General features: G+C 44.4%; 2 protein-coding genes across 17 annotated transcripts in view; one reads left to right on the top strand and one right to left on the bottom strand.

Moving 5' to 3' along the window:
• The window catches only part of LOC103305902 (uncharacterized), a 76,479-nt gene extending 65,998 nt beyond the window's left edge, over positions 1–10,481 (top strand). For 2 of the 11 annotated variants that reach the window (XR_010590697.1, XR_010590698.1), the window contains exons 5-7: positions 1,968–2,183; positions 2,982–3,037; positions 4,418–5,102. Coding sequence is in view for 1 of the 11 variants with exons in the window: in XM_065558103.1 (XP_065414175.1) it covers positions 2,982–3,037; positions 4,418–4,540 (179 nt within the window). In the remaining 10 variants the exon portion in view is untranslated. Of the gene's footprint in view, positions 1–1,967; positions 2,239–2,981; positions 3,038–4,417; positions 5,111–9,307 lie in introns of those variants that run through there. The other 9 variants (XR_010590696.1, XR_010590694.1, XR_010590701.1 and 6 more) reach the window with 9 other exon arrangements.
• Positions 1–24,475, bottom strand: part of LRRK1 (leucine rich repeat kinase 1) — a 112,052-nt gene that overhangs the window by 14,448 nt on the left and 73,129 nt on the right. For all 6 annotated transcript variants that reach the window (XR_010590690.1, XR_010590691.1, XM_065558100.1 and 3 more), the window contains exons 18-29: positions 23,566–23,738; positions 20,726–20,846; positions 20,262–20,421; positions 19,089–19,365; positions 13,982–14,153; positions 12,085–12,248; positions 10,475–10,614; positions 7,917–8,166; positions 4,056–4,222; positions 1,990–2,187; positions 1,037–1,314; positions 34–228 (exon numbers count right to left, since the gene is read on the bottom strand). Coding sequence is in view for 4 of the 6 variants with exons in the window: in XM_065558100.1 (XP_065414172.1) it covers positions 34–228; positions 1,037–1,314; positions 1,990–2,187; positions 4,056–4,222; positions 7,917–8,166; positions 10,475–10,614; positions 12,085–12,248; positions 13,982–14,153; positions 19,089–19,365; positions 20,262–20,421; positions 20,726–20,846; positions 23,566–23,738 (2,295 nt within the window). In the remaining 2 variants the exon portion in view is untranslated. The remainder of the gene's footprint in view (positions 1–33; positions 229–1,036; positions 1,315–1,989; positions 2,188–4,055; positions 4,223–7,916; positions 8,167–10,474; positions 10,615–12,084; positions 12,249–13,981; positions 14,154–19,088; positions 19,366–20,261; positions 20,422–20,725; positions 20,847–23,565; positions 23,739–24,475) is intronic.

The raw sequence follows: 24,475 nt of genomic DNA on the forward strand, positions 1-24,475 counted from the left end.
CGAAAAGCATCAATTGTCAGGCCCCCCTTGTACCTTTTCTGGCTTAGTGTCCCAACATTCCATCATGAGCGTCTGCATTCTGTGGAACTGCACTTCCCCCGGCTGCCCCAGAATGGGCCGGATCCCTTTAGACAACTTCTTCGCAATCTGAAGCTGATGTTGTCCGAGCACAGGCCGCTGTCCAGACAATAGTTCATATAGGACCATTCCATAGGAGAACATGTCCACCTAAGGCAAATATCAGACAGTTAAGCAATTAGCTGCCTCCATAGATGGGGTATGGCTATTTCTTTGGAAGGGAGTTTTATTGTATTGCTAGAATTTGGGATAACATTGACAGCAGTGATGGAAACCAAACAATACATAAACAAGCATTACAAGGTAATAAAATAAGATCAGCAGCACATTCAGCATATGCATGGAAGGTGAAATGCACCCCTGTGCAGTGGGCCAGGCTTATGCATCTCTTAAGTGCTGCATAGCCCTTAGGCTGGCTCGTACGCACGGGGTTAATTTCTTCTAGAAAGAATGAATGGACCTAAACGAACAATTCAAATCACTTTGTTCCCAGCAAGGAATCGTCCATGGCACATACAGACATTTCCAACCTAGCTGCAATCAGTGTTATGAACAAGGAGTCCAGTTTGCATGTGCCTTGCTCATATCTTGAGGACAGTTAACACACCACCACCACACTTAGTTTCTTCATCAGTGACTCCATTAAATCGGGTCTCTTTGCAAAAGTGTGTGTCTCAAGTTAAGATTCCTAAATCCAGTTAGGCACCTAAATAATGGTCTGATTTTTTAGAGGTGCTGAGTACCTGAAGAGAATTTGTTGTTGGGCACCTCTGAAAATCAAGCTATTTACCTAGGTGCCTAAATATGTATTCAGGAGCACAACTTTAGGCACCCACTTTTGAAAACCTGGGCTTTAGTCAGCACATGTGATAAAACTCCATGAAGGGCCTTGATGAGCATCTTTTTCACTGGATTATAGATGAGAGTTGTGCCACTCTAATGGAAATTTCGTAGTTACCTTTTCATCGTAGACTATTCGAGGCCTAATCTCTGGGGCTTGGTATCCAGGAGTGCCTTCCACTCCAAGAGCTCCTTCATGGAATGACTGCCGAGAAATCCCATAGTCAGACAGTTTGATGTTGACATGCTCTTTAATGTCCAGGGACCACACTAAAATATTGTCTGACTTTAGGTCACAGAATATGATGTTCTTCTTATGCAGGTAGGCAAGGCCCGTTGCAATCTGATATGCTATTTTCTGGGTCAGCATATGCCCCAGTGGCACAAAGGAAGCCCCTGTTATAAAGGAAAAACGCTGTGTTCAGTAGAGCAAACTTTCATAAGGATAACATTTCTTGTCATTTTAATCTGACCTAGTGTAAACAATCTACCTGTTAAAATGTCACTCTGAATGGGATGATCTGAAGGGGCACCATTCACGTTACTTTAGACAGAACTCTGTCAAATTTTTTAACCCCTTAATTTCAGCGGTTCATAACGCTCTCATAAAAATTAATGTTGGGCTGAAACTAGACAAAGTGCTGATATGCAGACAGGGCCAAGTTATTAAAGGGGCCTCATCCCAGTTCTGGATTTTACACCATTAATTTAACAGCAGCAAAATTACAGGTACATAGGATAGCATTTAGATCTCTAAATATCTGATTTGCATGGGGAAAATTGCACATGCAGAATTAAAATGATATTTGGATACCCAATCCCCATTAATTTTAAGGGGAACTGGGCATACACATTTCTTACATAGTTTTGAAAAGCTCAGCCTTATTGGCAGTTTTCATGAGACCCCACCAAAGTCCCAACTTGAGAGAAATTCCATCACTGCCCACCGAACTTGGAAAAAACATTATTTCCTTCTACCTCTCAAAAAATAGCTTCAGTGTTGCAGGCCATTTGCTCACACTGTGACATGGGGATTTCATTATTTTCAGGGAGCAGGTCTGGGGCTGTTACCTTTGGACTTTCCAGATAACACCGTCGTGAGGCTGCCCAAGGGGGCCAACTCTAAGGCAAAACAGAGAGGATGGATGCTAATCCCAATCAAGGAAACGATGCAGGGGTGTTGCAAGGAGTGGAGCATGCTGGCTTCCTGACGGAACTCTGAGAAGTTCTTCATGGCGTCCATAGCTCGCAAGTGCTTCAGCATGGTATCTAGCAAAACACACAGACCTCTTTTCACTTCAGCACATGGCATTGCAATAGGTGAACCAAGCAATGCGGCTTTAGCAGTTTTCTTTGAAAGCTAAAACTTTATAGGATTCTAAGAGCTGAGAAAACTACTGTAGGAAACAAACAATGTCTTTGCTTATTCTGATTATGCTGCTTTGGGCCTTCCCCTCCTTAGCATGAGCTGCTAATAGGCATTATTGCTACTGTCAGTGGGAGTTACACAAGTGCATTAGGAAGCAACTGGGGGTGGGATTTTTTGACTTAGGAGTGTAAGACCCACTGAAAGTCAGTGGGACTTGTGTTCTTCCATAATGTAAGTGCTTTTGAAAATCCGTCCCTATTCTCTTTAGAGCAGGGAGTCAGCAATTCATAAGCAGCATGTTACTATTATATAAAACTTCCAGCGCAAGAGACTTGCCCCCTCTGACTGCAACCCCAGCACAGGAGCCGTGCACAACAACAGTCCTCGTGCTAAGGGAAAGCAGAGGCCATTCATGGCTAGCCTTGCTGTTAGCGCTTGCCATTGGTGCAGTAGCTGTGCTCCTCCACAGTTCATGGAGGCACTGTATGCTTCCCCTTTAAAACCAGAAGTGAGGACAGTGAGGTGCTCTCTCCCAGTCTCCAAGGCTGTGGAATAGTCTCCCAAGGGCAAGGAGGGAAGCCCCATGATTTGTGATCTAAAACTAAACTGGCCAAAGTACTGGTAGACTCACCATACTAGCCCCCATGGGATTGACCGGATGATCTAACTGACCTTTCCTGTGTTTAACTTCTAGGACTCGCTATCAGTCCCAGTGAAGGGAGCACCTCAGAGAAGACCAGCTTTCAGAAGGTATGAAGACTGAGTTAGTAGTAGTAGTAATATTTGTATTATGGTAGAGGTCCCAATTAAGCCGAGTGCTAGGTGCTGTACAGACACATGAGAGACAGTCCCTGCCCCAAAAAGCTGACAGTCTAAGTAGAAAAGACACAGGAAGTATCATCACCCCCATTTTACAGGTGGAGAACTGAGGTACAGATTGATTAAATGATTTGGCCAAGGTCACAGCTGGAAACTGAACCCAGATCTCTGGAGTCCCAGTCAAGTGCCTTGTCCACGCAACCACCTCTCGATAGCCAGACGGCTCAGGTTATGAGAGTCACAAGGAAGATGGAAGCAGGGGGATTTTGTCTTCTCCCCCAAACTGAGGGTCCGCCTTGTCAGAGCTCCCAGCCCCCTGCTGGCCAGCACGTGAGGTTTCACATCAAATCGGAGAATGCAACTCGAACCCCCAGTGCGGAAGTGCATTGTGTGCCAATGACCGCCAGCTGGCCTCAGTTCTCCATTTCTTATGCGTGTTTTCATAGGGTAAGCCTACACTGCACAAAACCTCTGCAGCAGCATGTCTCAGAGCCCAGGTCAGCTGACTCGGGCTTGCGCTGTGGGGCTAGAAATCGCAGTGTAGGCATTCAGGCTCAGGCTGGAGCCTGGGCTCCCAGACCCTCCCTCCTCCCCAGGTTTCAGAGACCAGGCTCTGGCCCAAGCAGGAACATCTACACTGCTATTATTAGCCTCCTAACGAAAGCCCCATGACTCCAAGTCAACTGACCCGAGCGCCGAGATTTGCTGCTATAGGGTTGTTGTTGTTTTTTGCTGCAGAGATGTACCCAAAAAGGCTTTTTTCAAATACATCAATCTTCCTTCCCTTACAAGTTTTGCTGTATATTGGGAAGCTGTATTTAAATAGGTGCTGCCAGCCCTTAGCAGACTGAAGAGGATTCAATCATAACTCGTAAACTCATTACGGACAGAGCAGATTTTAAAACATTACCCCCCCCACACACACACACGCGCATTCTGTGCACTGTACCTGTAGCCGAATTAGGAGAACTCTTGCATTTCTTAATCTGATATCTCTTCACTGCCACTGGTTTTCCTTGGTATTTTGCCTGATATATAATGGTTCCACTTCCACCCTGGCCAAGAACATTGTTTTCATTTTCACTGTATTCTAGTTTACTATTTTCCAGAAATAGTCTGCCAGTAATGTAAAAAAAATACATATATGTTTAAAGGAACTGTCATTTGTACAGTTAATCTGATTTTTTTCACACTTTTAAAAAGATTTTCATCTCAATAAAAGGTTTCCACTGCGAGGATGAGACTGTAAAAGTCACTTCGTTGTCCTTAGATATTTTGCATGCCGGTACACATTGCACATTTTTCTCACAGGAAGAGCGACGTGGGCAAACCTGCAAAACGGGCTGTCCACTGAGTCGAACATTCTCATCGGAAACCAACAAGATCCCAAAAGGCATCAAGGTGCCAAGCTCCGTTTCTAGGCTGATGATGTAAATCCAGCTGATATGGACAACGTGTGGCCAGTTTAATAGGGTTTTACTTCCTTTGCCTTCCAGCAGGACTTGGCCGTGCTCTGAAATCTGATTATTCTAACCAGCCTGCTGTTACCAGGCTGCAGTTCATCATTTCCCCACCCTTCCCAAGACAGCTTTTACAGCCACTCTGACATCAAACATTTCCACTTTCCTTGTTGTTAGTCAAATAAAACTCTAACAAATGACACCCCCGATGAGGGCCCACATGCCGCAGTGTTGGCAAGTTTATCCAGAATGATCCATTAAAACTACCTGGAGAAAGGAACGCCTGCTGTTAAAATGATTTATTTGATGGGCATACATGACTCAGCGCAAATGTTGGGAGCTCAGGGAGCAGCTGGTTAGAGCCCTCAGAGCTCTGCACCATGTCCAATCATAGGCACTGACTCCGGGCTGGAGCACCCATGGGGAGCTCCTCACCTCCGCCTCTGCTTCGCCTCCGCCTCCTCCCCTGAGCACGCCACTTCTCCCCCTAGCTCCCAGTGCTTCCTGCCACAGCAGCAGCATGCGCTGGGAGGGAGGGGGCAGGGCGGGGAAGGCAGCATGCTCGGGGAAGAGGCGGGGATTTGGGGAAGGAGTCCAATAGAGGCAGGGAGGGGGCAGAGTTGGGGTGGGGACTTTGGGGAAGGGGTTGGAATGGGGGCAGGCAGGGGTAGGGCATAGGTGGAGTTGGGGCGGGGCCAGCGGGTCACGAGCTCCCACGGGTGCCGGGAAAAGTTGGCGCCTATGTGCCCAATAGAAAGATCTGAGTCATACAGACAGCATGAGCTGTAAAGGACACAGGACTGCTGTCTAAGTGCCCAGATGTCCTTATGAAGGACCTCCACACATTTTATACGCTAATTCAGTGTTTCCCAAACTTGGGACGCTGCTTGTTTAGGGAAAGCCCCTGGTGGGCCGGGCCGGTTTGTTTACCTGCTGTGTCCGCAGGTCCAGCCGATCGTGGCTCCCGGTGGCCGCGGTTCGCTGCTCCAGGCCAATGGGAGCTGCTGGAAGCGGCATGGGCCAAGGGACGTACTGGCCGCCACTTCCAGCAGCTCCCATTGGCCTGGAGCAACGAACCGCGGCCAGTCGGAGCCGTGATCGGCCGGACCTGCGGACGTGGCAGGTAAACAAACCGGCCCGGCCCGCCAGGGGCTTTCCCTACACAAGCGGCGTCCCAAGTTTGGGAAACACTGCTCTAATTAGTAAGAGTGGATTCTTTACCCTCTGGAGCCCACTGCATGCCTGTCTTATACACATCACACATATGGGGTCATTTATCATCAGAGCCAGGCAAAATGTTTGCACTGGGAGCAGGTGACTGACGGCTGCTTACAGGCTTGATGAAAAGGCAAAATTCAGCCCAGTTTCATCAAAAGGGTCAGTGCAAACATTTCAAGGGCTGGTTAGAGGTTTCATGTCAAATCCAGGTGAAACTTCATGGCTCTGGCTCAATGTGCTTTGAGTAGGTGTGTTCACTTATACCCAAAACTGTGCTGCTTGAACCAAAAGCAAATATTACACCACAGGTGCAATGCGAAAGATAGAATCTTAGTTATATGAAACTCTTATCAATTTAATCTAAGCGTGGGAATAAAAATGTCTACTTTTCCCTTAAATCTGATCCTAGATTGTGACTTTTCCCCCCACCCTCCTTATGAGTTCCTTCAGCCTGCCCTCTGACTCTGTAGTAGGTTACGGCAAGCCCTCCTTTTCTTGTATGTGCTTTGGTACACAATGCATCAAACACTGGTTAAAAATTAGCGTGCAACTTGGAATGGCCTTTGAGTCCAAAAGAAAGGTCTGTCAGACAGGCAGACAGAGATGCATTTATAGAAAATCATCCTCCATATGGAATGCTTATCTAGTCTGTAACTTGGATCTGCAAAACCTTTTGATCCAACCCCACACTCTCCTGGTGACCTCCCTGACGAGCTTGAGAGAGAAACTTGCCTACCCGCTAATCCTTTGGGAGATTTTCTTTCTTGCCTTCAATGCCCCAACACAGGGAGTGAGTAGGAATGGGTTAGGGTTTGGTTCAGAGGGGATGAAGAGCATGAGGAAAAGGATAAAGATTTAGACTTGTGGTTGGGTAGAAACAGCAGAGGAATTGGGAAGAAGCAATAAACCAGAAACCACAGGACATATATGAAGGGGATAAAGGCCTTTACCAAATCATTCAGATTCACTTAAGGGCATGAGGAAAAAAAATTGTGCCGGTGTTCTTTTCTTTTCTTAAAGCAGCAGTTCTCCCAGCCTCATTCATTATTAGGTTTGTAAAATGCATTAGTCACTGTGGAATAGGCTCCATTACTCAGAGGATTAAAGTTTTCCTGAAGTAATGGGAAAAGTAACCTAGAATAGCTTTTAGGGGACCAAGGTCTAGGATTTTGGTCTCTGTGTAAACTTCAGGAAATATCATCACTTCCTAGAGCAGATTTGATTTGATGCCCACTTTCTGCTGGGTCAAATATGCTTTCGACAGCAAAAGTGCTTTAAATTTTCTCAAGGAAGGAAACTGTGCTATCCAAACCAATTACAGGATACAGGATTCAATCCTCCTAGAAAAGTAGTTAAATAGTTTAAAGTTTCTGTCTGGGGCAGCACAGCCTTCTATAGAGTACAGGGCTTCCTGCAGAGGAGCAAAAGTCTCCCTGAATCTGCTGCTGATGCTGCATGTCCTATATCATCTCATAAGAGCAGAAACTGCAAACTGAGCAAGTGTCACCACGAAGGGATGTTTGTAATTGTTCACCGGGAAGGGTCTGAAGAAATTCATTGTATATAGGCTGTGTAAGGGCTAGAGGTTGAAGTTAACCCATTTCAGTAACCCGCTCATGGCTTCCAAATTAAAACCCCAGCTCTGAACAAATCCAAATTTGAATCCAAGTCTGAACACTGTGGCTAATCCCCAAATCAAAACATCCCCAAATCATATGGACGTTCAAATGCAGATCTGGATGGGCACTTGGCAGCACTCTATATTGTTAGTGCCCTATTAAAAATCTCCTGAATGAGACATATTGCACCAACTCCTGGCCAGAATATGTTATCAGGGACAGTAGAGAACAGGGTCACTTTTTAAAAAGTGACTTTCACATCGTACTACAGGAATCTCAGGAGACTTTACAAGGCGATGAGTCAGATACTGACAGTGCACTGTGATTGTGTAAGCAAATGTAATGACTATGTAGGCTAGGATACAATGACATGGCTGGGCGTCATGGGTAGATAAATTTGTCTTCACATCAAGGGTCAATATGAACCTCCAGTGGTAGTGAACTACAAGAAATGCAAACTGAATTATTCATAGAAATGTTGAAGTCCAATCAATGACTGTCAAGTAACATTACCTGGCAGGAAAATCTGTCATGAAGAGCTCTGGGACCAGCTCTTGTAGAGGAACTGGGATGTTAGGATGACTAGGACATGTGATACAATCCAGTTCTATAGCAGTCAGAACACAATCCTCCATGTTAAAGTACTGCTCATCTTCCGGTTTATCTGGTGGCTCATTCTCCTGTGTCCTAGAAGTTGCACAGATGTGGCATGGGACATACTGTTCCATTAGCAAAGTCCCATCACTCTCCGTGGCCGTCAGTGCTAAAAATGTTAAAAAAGTGATATTGAACCGCAATGTCCAGTACATTCAAATGTTTACCTCTTCTGCATGAAATCAGTGCTTGAGAAGTCCCATGTAAGTCTCATGTAATTCCTCACTTGACTCCCACTCTTTCAAAACTGGTGATAGTGGCTCCTCTAGTTTACCAACTGTGATAAAAAGTAGCTATTTGCCAAATACACAAAGGCAGCAAGGACAGGGCTGGATAGATACATACTCCAGATTGTTGAGATAACTCAAGAGGCCTGGCAGTTTTTCATTTAGGTATCAGGAATAAGTAACATGCAGGGCGTGCAAGTAATACATTTTCAGCACAATAGAAATTTAAAAGTTCATGGATAGGAAAAGCCTTCTTATGACGCAATTCTCCATGGCTTTAGTTAGCTACACTTCAGAAAGATGGAGTCCATTGCAATGAATAGAAAGGCACAAGTATGTCTGTCCCTTTAAAACAGAGAGGGAGAGAAAACTGGCAGAGCTCCTTCCTCTTTCTGACACTGCTTTAGCCCGAATCAAGCAGACAAGGAATCAGAGACACAGCACCCGGGGGTCATGGGCCAAAGTGGTCTTCCGTTTGACAGAATCTATTGTAAATGTTACTTTAGAGCGGGGATTCTGAACCTGTGAGTTAGAGGGATGTGACCAGTCACAATCTGAGGCAGTGATACTCAGACCTCAGTGGTTCGGGAGCCAAATTAGCAATCAACATTATCCAAAAGAGCCACAGGAGTGTGAAGTCATTGTTTCATTTGCTATATTATTATATATTCCTATTTAAACAGCATGATGGGAAATTTTTAATATATATAGTTCTGTGGCTACCAGTGTGAAAAGGAATGATAATAAATCCTCCTTAGACAACTAGAGGCACAGGACAGGGACACTAGACATGTGCAATGTACGTTTTAGAAATGGGTCAACGAGTCTTGCTGGATGGACTATTGGTTTGTCTTTTTACCCACATGGCCCATTGGCTGGCATCTTCCGCTTGTATCTATATTGCTAATCATCACTCCTTGTCCGAATATGCTTCTTTGGGATTATGGCTCTGCTCAGTCTTCAATGATTAAAAAAAATACCAATCCAAACTCAAATGAAAGTCTTATTTTTTTTCCTTTTCAGAGTGATCTCAGATAAAATAGAAAAGCAGAGTGGATATAGGACAGCTCGCAGCACAATTTTCTGATGAAGATCTCAGATCAATACATGCCAACACTTATCTCTAAAGCAGCATGCGGTGACCTGGAATACAGCACATCGTTTTATAATCAAAATCTATTTGTGGATTACAAACATCACTTGGGGAGACTGTGGGCCTGATTCTGATTTCCCTTATGGTGTAAATCAGGAGTAACGCCATTAAAGTCAATAGAGTTACACTACTATAAAACTAGCACAAGGGGCTCAGACACACTGATTTAACTTACCTAAGCAGTATGGACCTGACGCGGCTTCCACTAAATTCAATGGAGGATCTGGTCACTGACTTCTGCAGGAGCAGGTTTGGACCCTGATTGCACCATAACATCTAATTTGTGTTTGCTTTTAGGATTTTGAGGGATTGGTCGCTCTGGATACAATGCTCACACCACGTGGTGTCAGTAAAGATTTGTATTATATTGCACTGAATCTGCTGTTGCCTCTAGATTGTAAAATCTTTGGAGCAGGGACCTATTCTGAGGGTTTTTAGCACTCTTCATCTATTGCGTAACATTGGGCACACTGACAGCACCATCAAGGAATAATTTCCAAAAAAGAGTGTTGAGATATAACAAGAAAGATGTGGAGAAATTGGAAAGGGTCCAGAGAAGAACAACAAGAATGATTAAAGGTCTTGAGAACATGACCTATGAAGGAAGGCTGAAAGAATTGGGTTTGTTTAGTTTGGAAAAGAGAAGACTGAGAGGGGACATGATAGCAGTTTTCAGGTATCTAAAAGGATGTCACAAGGAGGAGGGAAAAACTTGTTCACCTTAGCCTCTAAGGATAGAACAAGAAGCAATGGGCTTAAACTGCAGCAAGGGAGGTCTAGGTTGGACATTAGGAAAAAGTTCCTAACTGTCAGGGTGGTTAAACACTGGAATAAATTGCCTAGGGAGGTTGTGGAATCTCCATCTCTGGAGATATTTAAGAGTAGGTTAGATAAATGTCTATCAGGGATAGTCTAGACAGTATTTGGTCCTTCCATGCGGGCAGGGGACTGGACTCGATGACCTCTCGAGGTCCCTTCCAGTCCTAGAATCTATGAATCTATAACAATGTACAGAATGCTACAGTTCTTCTTCTTACCTGGAAACCACTGATCTATCAAGGAGTTGACATGATCTGTGATGAAAGCCATTGCTGAAAAATCTCTCGCTTCTGATTGGCAAATGATTTTAATTCCACCACTTTTTTTCCTTTTCCAGTTCACATCAGAAGATTCCACACTACGTAATGGAGAGCATGAAACACCCAAATAAAGCATTTGTAAAGCAAGAATGTTAACAGTTTTTCTGTAGCAAAATCATTGATAAGCAGAGCCACAAAACCATAAGTAATTAACAAGTACTTAAAAGGCAAGTGTCTTCAGTTACATATAAATATGATCCCCAAACTGAATCTATCATGCAAATGTCTTTGGAGAGAGCATTCTTGCACAGAAATAAGCAAAAACTGGATGCTTACAAAGTGCACATGGTAAAGAAGGTCTTAGTCTGAGTGAAGAGAGGATGGTGGAGATTATACTGGAAGCAATAAAAGTGCTGCAGGGTTAAGAGTCTTAAAAACCAACACTAAAACTTTAAGGTCCATATTTTCAAAGGAGCTTCAAAAACATGCTTGCAAAATATGTGGATATATCCTTTTGTGTACAGCCCCGGGTATTTGTGCACAGAAATGGGTTCTTGTGCAAACTGGGTAATTTTATGCAAAGAGCTGAACATTCTTCTGCCCCAACAAAGCCGGAGTAAGTGGGCTTTGTGTGAGAATAGAATATGGATAGGTAGATAGTACACATCCGCCAAAGCCAAGAGAGAGGAAGGATGGTCCAGTGGTTTGGTACTAGCAGAGAACTTGGGAGTCCTGGGTTTAAGTCCCTGTTCTGCCACAGACCTCCTGTGAGGAGAGTCACTCAGCCCAGATTCTCAAAGGTATTTAGGTACCTAACTCCCATATATTTCACAGGAGTTAAGCACCTAAGTCCCTTTGAGGATCTCGGCACTAGCCTTTCTGTGTCTCAGTTCCCCATCTGTAAAATGGGAACAGCACTTCCCTATTTGCAAGGGCTGCTGTGAGGAGAAATACACTAAGCTCGTGAGGTGCTCAGATACTACAGTAGCTCCATGTCTGCTAATCTATCCTAGTGGGTGGAATAGTGTCCACATGCCTAATACCCAGACTAATGGGCACTGCATCTTTGTAAGAATAACTACAGTTGTTTTGCTTCACCCAATGGAAGGCTTTGCACTGGTCTAGCCCTACCACATCTCACATGCCCCCTTCTGCAAGCAAAGCCCCGGGGCTTAAGTAGCACAGAAAAGAAAAGCCCTCTGCGGGTGTGAATTGCAGCCATATGGCAGAGAGTTTTAAGAGCACTGTGCAGAGGTCTGTTCATCCAAACACTTGTTTGCAAGTGAAAATGCAAGATTTTCCAAAAGCAAACAGTTCTGCTCCAAACATTACTTTACATTTTTTGGAGGTCTTTATATTAGTAGCTGCAACAATATCTGTAAGAAATAATAAGCGATACATTCATAATTGGCAAACAAAGACTGATCCATCACTGTTGAGCTTTGCTTATATATAAAAAAGCCTCCTCTTCAGTTGAAATTAGTGAATGTGTAATATTTGGGTCAGGTCTGTGAGTGTCCATTTAGCATTCAGTTTTATGAAGTAGGCTACAGGCGAGCACAGATTACCTGAGGTAGCCTCCATCAAAGGTGACAAACAGACCTTCCTGCCAGTAGACTGTATGAGTTCTTTTGACTCGGAATGTGCTGCAGCGGTTTCTTTGAGTGCCTGTAAAGCTGTAGATGGTCACATTTTTGTTCCTGCTCTTGGTGTTCTTCTTGTTCTCAAAGAGCTGAAATGAGCAGCGTGACACAATAATTCAACACCGAGACGTCTCACATGGGGGTTCCCCTTAATCAAGCAAACAGGGCCGACCCTTCTTTCTCTGGCCATCTTGGATACTTTCCATTATTTTTGTAATTAAAGTGCCCGTGACTTGTAAAACAGCTTGTGAGGGGATTAAAATAAATACAGTCATGACTATGTCAGCAGCTAAACAAGAATTCCAGATCACGTATAGCGGAATGGCCTCAAGCCAGTGAACATGGTTCATTCTACTGCCCTCGTGCGCAATAATTAAAATGAATTTTGTATTTGCAAATACAAATAAGAATAAACCCAGGTACTCGGTGAGCAAACAATTATCTGCCTCCAGTGCACCGAGCTAGTAAATCACCTGTGTCAATATTTGAGAAGCTGTTTCAATAGGTGTTTAAAAATAGCATGTTGAGAATTCAACATGATCATCACTCATAGGCCTACCCAGCTGGCGCTTGAACCAATACCCAGTTAAGTCAATGGGCTCCTTCCCATTGATGTCAGTGGGTACTGGATATAGGCACTAGTGAGATGCTTAAGATTTACTTCCTGCCCAATGGGATATAATCAGAAATGCTGCTATGAGAGATTTTTACACTATTTAAAAAAATATAACCTGTAAAAAAAATGGACATTCCTAACATTTTGAGAAGCCTTGGAATTGGAGCATCTCCAAATATGACTAATACTTTTTCTTTAGGTGTCCTATAGTATTGACAAGCTGATACAAGTTAAGTGGGCAGTTTTAAGAGGTGGCAAGATAGAGTTAATGGGTAATTATAATGGTTTCCAATGGAGCTTCCAGATTATCACTGGAGAGATGCGGCCACATTAACTTGTGCCACCACCAGCAACATTAATAGCTTTAACCAACCATGCAAACTATTTTTATGACCAGGCTCATCACTTTTTCTCTTAAGACCCTGTCCTGTAATTCTTGCTCACACAAGTAATTAGATTGAAGACAACGGTCCCAATTCTTCTTTTAGTTAAACCTGCATAAATCTGGAATTACAATACTGCTTAAGTGGAGTTCCTCTAGATTTGTACTGATATTGAATGAGAGCAGATTCTGGCCCAAATGAACCATTTACATTAGCAAGGGTTGCAGGACAGGACTATAAGGTTATGTCTACACTGCAATGACAGGGTGTGACTGCAGATCATGCACACATCCCAGAGGCTAGCCGTAATCTAGCTAGCTCAGGTCCCGAAGCAGTGAAGCTGCGCAGCGCAAACATCAGTGCAGGTAGACTTGCAAGTAATTACCCAGGATTCTGTGCTGAAGTGCATTCTGCCATACCTTCGCTGCTCCGGTGGGACCTGAGTTAGCCAGATTAAAGCTAGCACCCACAATTGCAATATAGACAGACCCTAAACGATTACAAGCAATCCGAAGACTTTGGATGCAGCAAAATTGCAAAATAAGCCACCTCGTATGGGGGAGAGGGGAATAAACTTTGGGCTATATTAACTCTAAACAATGCTTAATTGTATAAAAATGGAATCAAATTACAGTAGGACATTTCCTGCTCACCTTACTCACATGAACAGTGCAGTTGAAGTCAATGAGATTTCTCGCATGAGTAAAGCAAACAGAATGTGGTCAAAGAGTATTTGTGAATGAATTCCCAGTGGTATTTATGTTTTTATTAAATGACATCTTTTATTGTTTTCACTTTCTATTTTGTGAATATAGTAACCTACCTGGAGATCCATCTCTGCAAGACTAATTAACATCCGAGCTATGAACCTTTGCCAAAAGCCAACTGGGACAAAGCTCATCTTGAACACTCTTTGGACGGTGTTTGTGGAATGGTGGCATAAGCCATGGATATCTAATGCTGGTTTGGCTGGGAGGAGATGAGGTAGGAGGTAGCTGAAACAAATCAAATGTGACAGTTCAAATCTTCAATGACAGCTTTACAACAGCAGATACCTTGTACTGTGTAATAACTCAGTTTCAGTCGCCACAGAGCATTTTAATAGCACAGCCTACTGCATATAAAAAGCTTTGAGATATCGCAGCAACATATGAAGAAGGGGCAGAGAGTTACTGCTTTGAGGACTGTGCTTAATGTATGGCATGGAAATCAGCAAGTGAAGAACAGGCATTGTGCACAACACAGTAAGGTCTAGTGGAGAAGATAAAATCAATATGAAGGGGAGAACATTTGCATAAACAAAAATTAACTGCATACAAATATGCTATAGTCACTGCAATGGTATTTGGTTTCCATCAAATTCTGAAGTGACTTTTGGACTCATTCAGGCTGACACATGTGAAGATGCTGTTGTGATAGCAGAGAATTACAGCTCCATTCCTGTAGGAATCTTTAAATATAAAACCTAGGGGCAGTTGTTTACTACAGATGAGCTTCACTCAGCACAGATGAGAGGTATCAGAGAGTTACAATTCCCTAATTGCGAGGGCCAGGCTGGGTTGTCCCTCCCCACCCCATGCATTAGTGCAGCCTACGGGTTAGTATAGTTTATCCCTCTATTGCAGTGTTTCCCAAACTTGGGACGCTGCTTGTTTAGGGAAAGCCCCTGGGGAGCCGGGCCGGTTTGTTTACCTGCCGCGTCCGCAGGTCCAGCCGATCGCAGCTCCCAGTGGCCGCGGTTCGCTGCTCCAGGCCAATGGGAGCTGCTGGAAGCGGCGCGGGCCAACGGACGTACTGGCCGCCGCTTCCAGCAGCTCCCATTGGCCTGGAGCAGCGAACCGCGGCCACTGGGAGCCGCGATCGGCCAAACCTGCGGACGGGGCAGGTAAACAAACCAGCCCGACCCCCAGGGGCTTTCCCTACACAAGCGGCGTCCCAAGTTTGGGAAACACTGATCTACTATATGGCCCCTAAAGGATTATAATGCAGCTGAGAATTGGCTGAGTACAGTTCTGTCCTATCCCCTACATACCCTGGACAAGCTCCTTTCCTCGCTCAATATGCCCCCATGTTGAGGTAGGGGAGGCGAGCAGCTGGTACAGCAGCCAGCTCTGCTAGTTGAGAGAACCTTTCTCTGGGGAAATTCTCAGCTGGCCAGTTATGACCAAAATCCAGCTACTCCATGCCATGAGAGCCACAGAAAAGGGCTGGGTTGTTTTTGAGAGTCAGACCCATGTTAGAGTTACAGTAGAACAGAAAGCTTTTGGTTTCCATAAAGCTACTGTAAATGTGTTGTTAAGCAAAGAATATGGATTTGTCCTATTGCACCGTATTTGAGAAGCTAAGATATGGTAGGAGAACACTCCTATTTTGAAAAGCAAAACGAGAGGTTGTTGATCTGCAAGAGAAATCCATGCACAAGTTATTATTTAGGTAAATTACAGTTTTCAATGACTGCTCTAGCAACGGTCCTCAAAAAAGCAAATTGTGTGTAACCCTCCTTTAAAATGGGCTTTTGATACTTACTAATAATACCGCTTTTCAAACCAGATACGTACTACTACAACAAATACATTAACAGCCACACATTTAATTTAAAGGGATCTCAGCCCAGCCTGGACTTTTGTACTCACAGTCAACTGTATGTGCAAAATTGTGCATATGAATGACAAGATTTAGACATCAAAATATCCGATTTGTAGTCACAATCGAGTAGCTATGTAGCTGGCTAAATTCTATCCTTTGTGAATTGTGAGAGTTCTTTTTATTCTTTGAATGTGGAAGCAAAATTATGGCTTCATAGGGAGAAGATTTTTTTCTAAAAATATAACTTCAGGGGGCTAAATAAATAAATAAATAGCACTTACAAAGAACCCCTTTGCAGAATTTTAAATTCTACAGTATTATACCCTGGAAAGGTAAACTGAGGCAAAAGACTAAGATTTAACCAAGGTAGCAAGGTGTCAGTGGCAGAGATGGGAAAACAACAAGGTAATCTTGGGTCAAAGTCCCAAGCTCTAGCCACTAGATCACAATCCCTCTTACACAGTTAAACCTATAGTGTCCCGTGAAGGTCTGTTTTAGAATAATCAATTTAGAAAGCCATGCATCACCAGACAACAGACTATCTTAAGGACATATTTTTGTATATTGTACATATAATATATGATAACATTTTATATGATAAAAATTAATCATCCTACAAACCACCGTTGGCATTTAAAACAGTAACCTCCATTTCTTCAATTTGTAAACTGAAAACAGAAAGGTCAGGCTTTGAGCCTTAATTTAAAAACCAAGACAAGGCTGAGCTACATACATCTTAGGCAGATTGAATTCCAGAAGAGATGCAGAGCATATCAAACTAAAAGCTCTTACTCCATAAAACTAGTGGACACACCATGTGACAGCCAATAAATTTGCCTTAGCAGATCTAAAAACATGTCTAGGAATGTAAGAAATATGAAGGCCAATGATGTCTGCTGGACCAAACCCATAGAATGGTTTATAATACAGATGGAGATTCAACACAGCATTTGAGCAGCAGCCAATGTAAATTTTGAAAATATGTGAAATGTATCCCTGTCCGCCCTTCTCAGTATGTAAACTGGCAGCTGCTTTCTCTGCCAATTGCAGGGTGTGGAAAGCCCTATCAGGCAATCTAGACAATAATTGCAAGAGCCCAATCACAAATAACTGCTCCGGTCTGCCAGGCACAAAAATTAATGCAACCTACTGTAGCAACTCTCCATCAACAGTGGGAAGGCGTATTGTAACCAAGAAGCTTAGATGGCTCCAAATAGATCGGTTAAAGTATAAAATAACAACCCCTTTCCTTACTACTGAGCCAGGGACAATGTAATTGTCTTTGAGAAAAATGGCAGATAGGGACAAGGAGTCAGGAAGGCATTTAGGATTAAGCAGAAACATTATTGCTTTATCTGTGTTAAGCTTGAGAAAATTTGCTGGCAACCGGGACTGGGTAACTGACAGTCATAATGACAGCGCTGAGAATGCAGCACTTGTAGTAGCATTAAGAATTCCTGAGGGATTTCGAATGATGAAGCAGTGCTAGCGGCAGAGCTAGGAAATGACATGCAAATGTTATACCGGAAAGGCAATAGGGTTACGACTTAACTATTAATTAAACAGACAATCGACAGACAGAAAGAAAAATAGTGGGGAGGAGAAGGGAATGGGGAAAGGGATTCAATAACATTTAACTGAACACAGTCCCCATGTCAAATTCCTAGTGCAACACATGGAGGAATATCTAGTGATGAGTTTTATCGTAAGAAATAAACCTTGTCACTTAAAATGTGCTTTCTTGTGCTCACTGAACTGGGGATTAGATATTTAACTCTTGTTCTCAGGGTTGACGTGATCACCAACATTTGGGAGCAATTTGTCCCCAGCGCAATACTAGTGGGAACCTAAAGGTTTTCTGCCTTGCTCTGGAGCATGGATCATCTGTTCGAATCAGATGGTCCGTATTTCCTGTAAGGCAGTCATTGGTGGAACTCTGAGCTTGTCTACACTGGAACAGGAGATGTAATTTCCAGCTTGGGCAGACATATTTGCATTGATCAAGTTAGCACACTAAAAATACCGGCGTCGCTGCTGCTGCTTGCGCCTCGGATACGTACCTAGGGTATCAGATGAAACTGTACACGGGGTGACTAGCCTATCTGGCTGCCCATGCTGCTACAGCTACACTGCAATTGTTAGTGCGCTAGCTCAGTCAAAGCCAGCACAGGGATGTCTACCCGTGCTGGAAATTACACCTCTAGTGCCAGTGTGGACACAAGTGCCGACTCTGTGGGTACTCTGGGGCTCAAGCACCCACAGAAAAAAACTAGAGGGTGCTCAGTATCCACCAGCCACAGGTTTCATGGGACAGCCGATCAGTTGTTTGGAGCCCAGTAGGATGGACTCAGGGGAGGGCAGAGAGCAGTGGGTTAGCAGAGGTCTCGGGGGAGAGGACGGAGCAGGGGTGGGAAGAGGGAGCCTTAGGACGGGGCCTCAGGGGAGGAGCAGGAGTGGGAAGAGGTGGAATGAGGGGTGGGTCTCGGGAGAAGAGGCAGAGTGGGGGCGGGGCCCTCAGGACAGAGGAGGGGTGGAGCATCTACCCAGAAAAATAAAAGTCAGCGCCTGAGAGCGTGGACATACTCTTTGTCTTTGCAATCTTCTACTATAACTAGTTGACATAGTCCGATGCTTTCTAATGGTGAGACTATCTTCACTATGACAACTAATTATAGGGAGACGAGTTGGATGAAGCAGTATCTCTTTTTGGACCAACTTCTGCTGGTGGATGGTGCAAACTTTCAGGTCTACACAGAGCTTTTCTTCAGGTCTGTGTAGCTCGAAAGCTTGTTCCTTCCATAAACAGAAGTTGGTTCAATATAAAGATATTATGTCACCTGCCTTGTCTCTCTCACATCCTGGGACCCACAAAGCTACAACAATTCTGCAAACAACTATGGAACCTTCTGCCAGTGACATGGCTGGCTAATATTCACTACCTAAATAACCATTTGCTGTCCCTCTGGCTTAGCCATCACCAGTGATCATTACTAAGGCTACGTTTATGTCACGGAATCCCTGACTTCCAGAGACCTCTGTGACATTTTCTGCTTCAGCCTCTGGGGCCAGGGGACTGGAGCTGGCAGCCAGTGGGGCAGGGTTCCAGCGACAGATGACAGCCTCCTAATGGGGGCCCTTCTCAGGTTCTAGTGACGGGTGTGGGGGGAAACCCCACAGCTCCCAGCCACCACGGTAATGGGGGGAAACGATGGAGCTGCAGCAACAAAAGGCACAGACAGGTCACGGCTTCCGTGAATTTTTGTTCATTGCCCATGACCTGTCTGTGACTTTTACTAAAAATAACCATGACAAAATCTTAGCCTTCATCATCATTACCAACATACCTGTTATTGGCTACTGGTAGTGCAATTTCAAACTTGGCCAGGAACTGGAAATACTGTTCTTCTGTTTGTTCAGTAAACCCCGTCCCAACTAACAACATCCTGAAATCCTCCGCTTTGATTAATCCGTTCTTAGCAACAGACTTTGAGCTCTTAATATTAAATATTCTCTGAAGACATTCTGATAACCAGACTGGATCAAGGAAATAGAGGTTTCTCAGTCCATGGCTGGTGTCTGGGAAATGCAGCAACGTTCCTGTTTCTATAAGGAAACTGATGGCTGTAAAAAAAAAAAACAGAAGAGCAAGATACCAGTGTTATGAAACCATACTACAGACAGCAGATTAGAAGAAAGCCTTGATCACTTCATCCAGACAATGAATAGACCAGAAACATGCCAGGATGTAGTCAACAACCAGCATATAGCATTTACATGCAGAGGCTACAGCTAACTAGATCTCATTTCTTACAACACAGCTGCAAATACATCTTTATTGTCGGCAAGATGCAAGCTTTCAGGCTACACCAAACTCTTCTTCAGGTCTCTGCCCCACCGCAACTCAGACCCTGATCCTGCCGTTTGCACGGATGCAGAGTTCCCACTGGTGGGAGTACTGCTTGGGTGAGGATTGCAGGACTGGTCCCTCATACTTGAAACTCAAGACAGTTTTAATAAAATACGTCAATATTCATTTCTGCGGGACTGGTTGAGACCATGTCACAGCATGTGGGCAGACAAAGAGATGGTACTTAAAACTAGCAGCACGCACAATACTATTCTGCATCCGAAGAAGTGGGTTGTAGCCCACGAAAGCTTATGCTCTAATAAATTTGTTAGTCTCTAAGGTGCCACAAGTACTCCTGTTCTTTTTGAGGATACAGACTAACACGGCTGCTACCCTGAATACTATTCTAGACTGGCAGCAGAATGATTTTAACTTGGAGAGAACTGCCCTTTTTAATGACAGTAGATGGAATGTGACTAGATTTTAGGGCCCTGGAGACCTCCTGGAGACACTGATTCCATGATTGTTACCAATCACCTGAATAGAGATCTGCACAGACTCAGAATCTTTTACAGTAACAATCTGAATAGCAGCTACTTTCATTCTCATAATATTTGTAAATCCCAATGAACGTTAACTTTGAAACAATTACTGGGCTCCCGAGACATACCAGCTTGTAAGTCCTCATAGTCTTTGATATCATTTCCAGGGGTTTGCTCTACGATTTGCTCTATTTGTTTGTCTGTCAGATACTGCACATCATCATTTTGACTCCTTTTCTGTTGTTCTGCTAGGACGGCTTCTTGGAGACTAAGGTAACTTCTTGGTATCTGTAAATCACATCAGAAAAATAGCACAACCAATTCCAAACAACAATCACGCTACCCAGCAGTTGGGTTCAAAGACAGGTTTGAGAAGCAAGCTTATGAATTTGTTTGTTTTCCAAAATCAAATACACTTGCAATATTCGTGTTTGCTTTTTTGTTGTTAGTTTATGGTTGCTGATACACTGTATATATTTCCTATAGCTATAACCAAAAAACAAACATAAAAACATAAAACAAAACAAAAAATAACCCAGGTTCGCTACGATTCTCATTAGAAAAAACAAAACAAAACAAAAAAACCACTCACCAATCTCGCTGCAAGCATCTGCGAGCAAATAGAGCTGCCGACATCCTTCATGTTGCAAGTGACTTGAAATATCAGCTGGCGGAGCCCATCAAGGCCTTCTAGGGTCCTACATGAGAGCTCACTGCAAATGAAAACCAGGGGGAAGGATTATGAGCCATTAATACAGGTTATGATCCTTCCTTTAGGGTCTGTCTACACTGCAATTAAACACCTGCAACTGGCCCATGTCCACTGACTCAGGCTCAGGCGATGGGATTGTAAATTGATGTCTAGATGTTTGAGCTCAGGGACCCTGAGAGACAGGAGGGTCCCAGAGCCGGGGCTTCAGCCCAAACCTGAACTTCTACACAGCAATTTTACAGCCCCACAGCCCAAGCGCAAGTCAGCTGACACGGGGCAGCTGCAGATGTTTAATTACAGTGTAGACGGACCCTTAATGTCACTATGTCTTTAGCTGTTATTTGGAACCTCTAATTTCCGGTGCTGGAATAAATGGGGTGGGATAGAGGCAGGGTGCTCTCAAGGAGGGTCCGTGGCTTTGGGAAAAAATACCAAGAAATGTGAGAAAAAAGACACATTGGTCCAGATCCTGGCCCTCCCAGTGCCATGTGCTGTGCATTGTTCAGGGACACAGAGCTCCCTCCCTCGGGGGAATGCCACGGTGGTACAAAGCCAATGTATCCAGCTCTCTATCATCCACTCTCCTCCCCCTGCATAGGCAATGCTCTGGGATGAGCCGGGAGTATGAGATGTCAGCAGTCCACAGGCGACCGTTCTTGTCCAACTGGTTCGGCCAGCCTCAGGTTCAGGGAGGCAGAATGGCGGCTCACAGCTGCCTTTCCCCCACCCTAGGTCTGGCACAAAATGCAGCTGGCTGGACCTCCTTTATGCTGAGTCCCTACAAGCTGGCCTTCTCCATTCTCTTACAGCTAGGAAATGCCTGTCTCCATATCATGCTATTCCTGGCCTCCTTGTTTGCTGCTTCTCCCCATAAAGACTCTTTCTTACCGATTCCACACATGGTGGGGAGGGAGGGAGGGAGGGAAGGGGAAGAAATTTGTTTTAAAGGAGTATCCTGTATTTTAAACCCTGGCCATTGAGTGGTGGGGGGCAGGAGGATGGGGGGAAGTATGCGCTCACACAGCCGGGAGCTGAATGAATGGCCGATAAGAGTGCTTTTGTCTCACGCGCACAAAGGCATTCGGCAACTACTCTGGCTGTCCCCCAGCAGTGCTCTGGGGAGCCACGTTCCTGCCAGCTCCAGGTGAATGATGGTGAATGAATGAAATTGTTTGGGGTTGGGGTGGGGGTAGCGGGAAGGAAGTGGTCATAGTGTCTCCAGCTGAGAGGAAATGAACGAGGAAAGCTGGACAGGAGTCTGGAGGCGGACAGGAGCTGAGAGCAGACTGTGCTGGGGAGAGTTTGAGCAAGAATATTAATGAGAGTTCAGGGTCAGGGTGAAGGGAGTTCCCTTTAGAGAGAGAGAGGTCCGGGCGGGCTGCTTTGCGGGGGCAAGAGAGCGGCTGTAATGAGAGTGAGTAGGAAATGATGGTACCATGGTAAAGTGCAGCACCATTAAATTCAGTGATATGCTGCTAGTGCAGCCAGCACCGTATGCAGGGGAGGCCCAGGTAAAAGCTGGACTCACAAGTGTGTGTCCTGGACCTAGTTTTAGAGCAGGTAGGAAATACAATGCCTATTGCACGCGGATAAAAGGAGCCGCTCTGAGAGTGTGAACGCTCTGCCTGGGTGGGAGCTCGGCCATACACCAAGCATCAGGTGGTTTTCCTGACTTTGGGGCGGATACAGGAGGCTGGGAAGCTCAATGCAGTGTCTGTTTAGCAGATGCAGAATGTCACAGCAGAGCGCTTCACACGGACAGTGTGTGCAGAGTGCGAGCAGCTGGTGCAGCAGCAGACCCCATTTCCCAGCTCTGGGAATTGAACATCAGCTACTGGGCCTCGTCAACTGTTCCCACCAGAGATATCAGGAATTTCCAGCTGTTAGGGGTCAGTGACAAGTTGCTACTGTATCACCACAGTGCTCAGCAATCGCACATGGCTTGGACCCTGGGAAATGTAAGTCATCTATTCAATTTCCCTGCCCAAGGATTCTGTGTTCCTCAAGTGCACTCTCTCACCAGGCAGACGTGAGAGAGCTGGGTTGAACTCCATGACCTGATTATATATGAGCAGTCAACGACTCTTTGGCCTTTCTAAAATAAAAAATGATGTAGACTGTAAGCCCTTTGGGGTAGGAGCCAGCTTTTTGTTCTGGGTTTGTACAGCACCTAGCACAATGGGGTCCTGGTCCAGGACCAGGAATCCTCGTTGCTACGAGAATGCAACTAATATGTAATAATAGTGTTGTAAAATTATAAAGGCATTTATCTTGCAAATATTGCCAATCCCATCAATCGATTGCTAATTGGCAGTAATAATGCTTAGATCTTATAGAACAGTTGCCATCTTTATCTTTAAAGTGTTTGCAACATTAATCACTCAATGGATACAACTCCCCTGTGAGTTAGTTAATAAACTTTATCCTTATTTTACTTAGAGGGAAAATGAGGGGCAATGAAGGCAGTGTAAGTGATTTGCCCAAGGTCACAGCTGTGATTAGAACTCAGTTCCTGCCTCTCAGACCACTATAGCATGCCATACTTCTCTCTTTAATTATACCAGAAAAAATCCAAAATACAAATGAAGTACAAAGCTAATGAGTTTTTAGATCTATTGTTGGCAAGGAAACAAAATATTTACAAAAGTTACTTACATTTAGGGGCCATAAAGTATAACCCATTGGTTGAGACACAGCGATATAAGGGATATTGTACTTACTGTAAGTGCTTGAATGTGATATCTGGAAAGCCAGTAGCTCTTGATCCAGAAGGAGAGCGACAAAGAGCCAGGACATATGCTCTAAGAGTTGCTATCCTCTCAACGCGAAATTTAGTTTCGATAAGGTCAAGGTGTGTTCCTACCACTAACACGACAGAATTCGGGGCTTTGGCCTGAAAGGAAAAAAAATGGACCCTGATTTGCACCCAGACTATGTACTGTACGGAACTGACAAGTGATCAGATGTCAAGGAATACATTTCACCAAACTCAATGGGATCACGTCTGAACCTAACCCCTGGTTAGGGGGTTACAAACAACTTTGGGGAAATTCAGATCTAGAACCAAACTGTGTTGCTAGCCCCATTCTCAGGGTACGCCCACACTACACTTATGGGTATCTGCTACCAAGCAGAAATACCAGAGCTGCCTTTTCTCTAGCTCGCTCAGGTATCAGAGCAGTGAAGCTACAACAGTACATTCTTCAGCACAGGCTTGAGAAGCCCCCAGGAATTCTGGGTAATTATGTGCGTGCCGCAACCGTTTCACTGCTCTGGTACCCGAACTAGCTCGATTAAAGCTAACTTGGAAATGTCTACACAAGCTAGTGTCACACCCCATGGTTCCAGTGTAACCAGACTCTCTGTTCTGGTATTAACTCAATCTCCAGATCCAAACACCACTGAACACTGAATCTCAGCCCTATCTTTATGCATTGGAATGGAATTCAGCCATAGAGAGCACTGGAGACCTACATATCTGCACTAAAAAAATGTTAAAACAGAACATCTCTGGGCCAGAAGACTAGAATAAATGCGACTAACCAGCACAAGATAGAAACTGCTTAGAAATCTCCTCAACCCAAACTGACTAGGCACTAATTTGCAGCTTTGGCTTAGTCTGAATTTACG

Source organism: Chrysemys picta, chromosome 10, assembly GCF_011386835.1.
Source record: "Chrysemys picta bellii isolate R12L10 chromosome 10, ASM1138683v2, whole genome shotgun sequence".
Classification (NCBI taxonomy): Eukaryota; Metazoa; Chordata; order Testudines; family Emydidae; genus Chrysemys; species Chrysemys picta.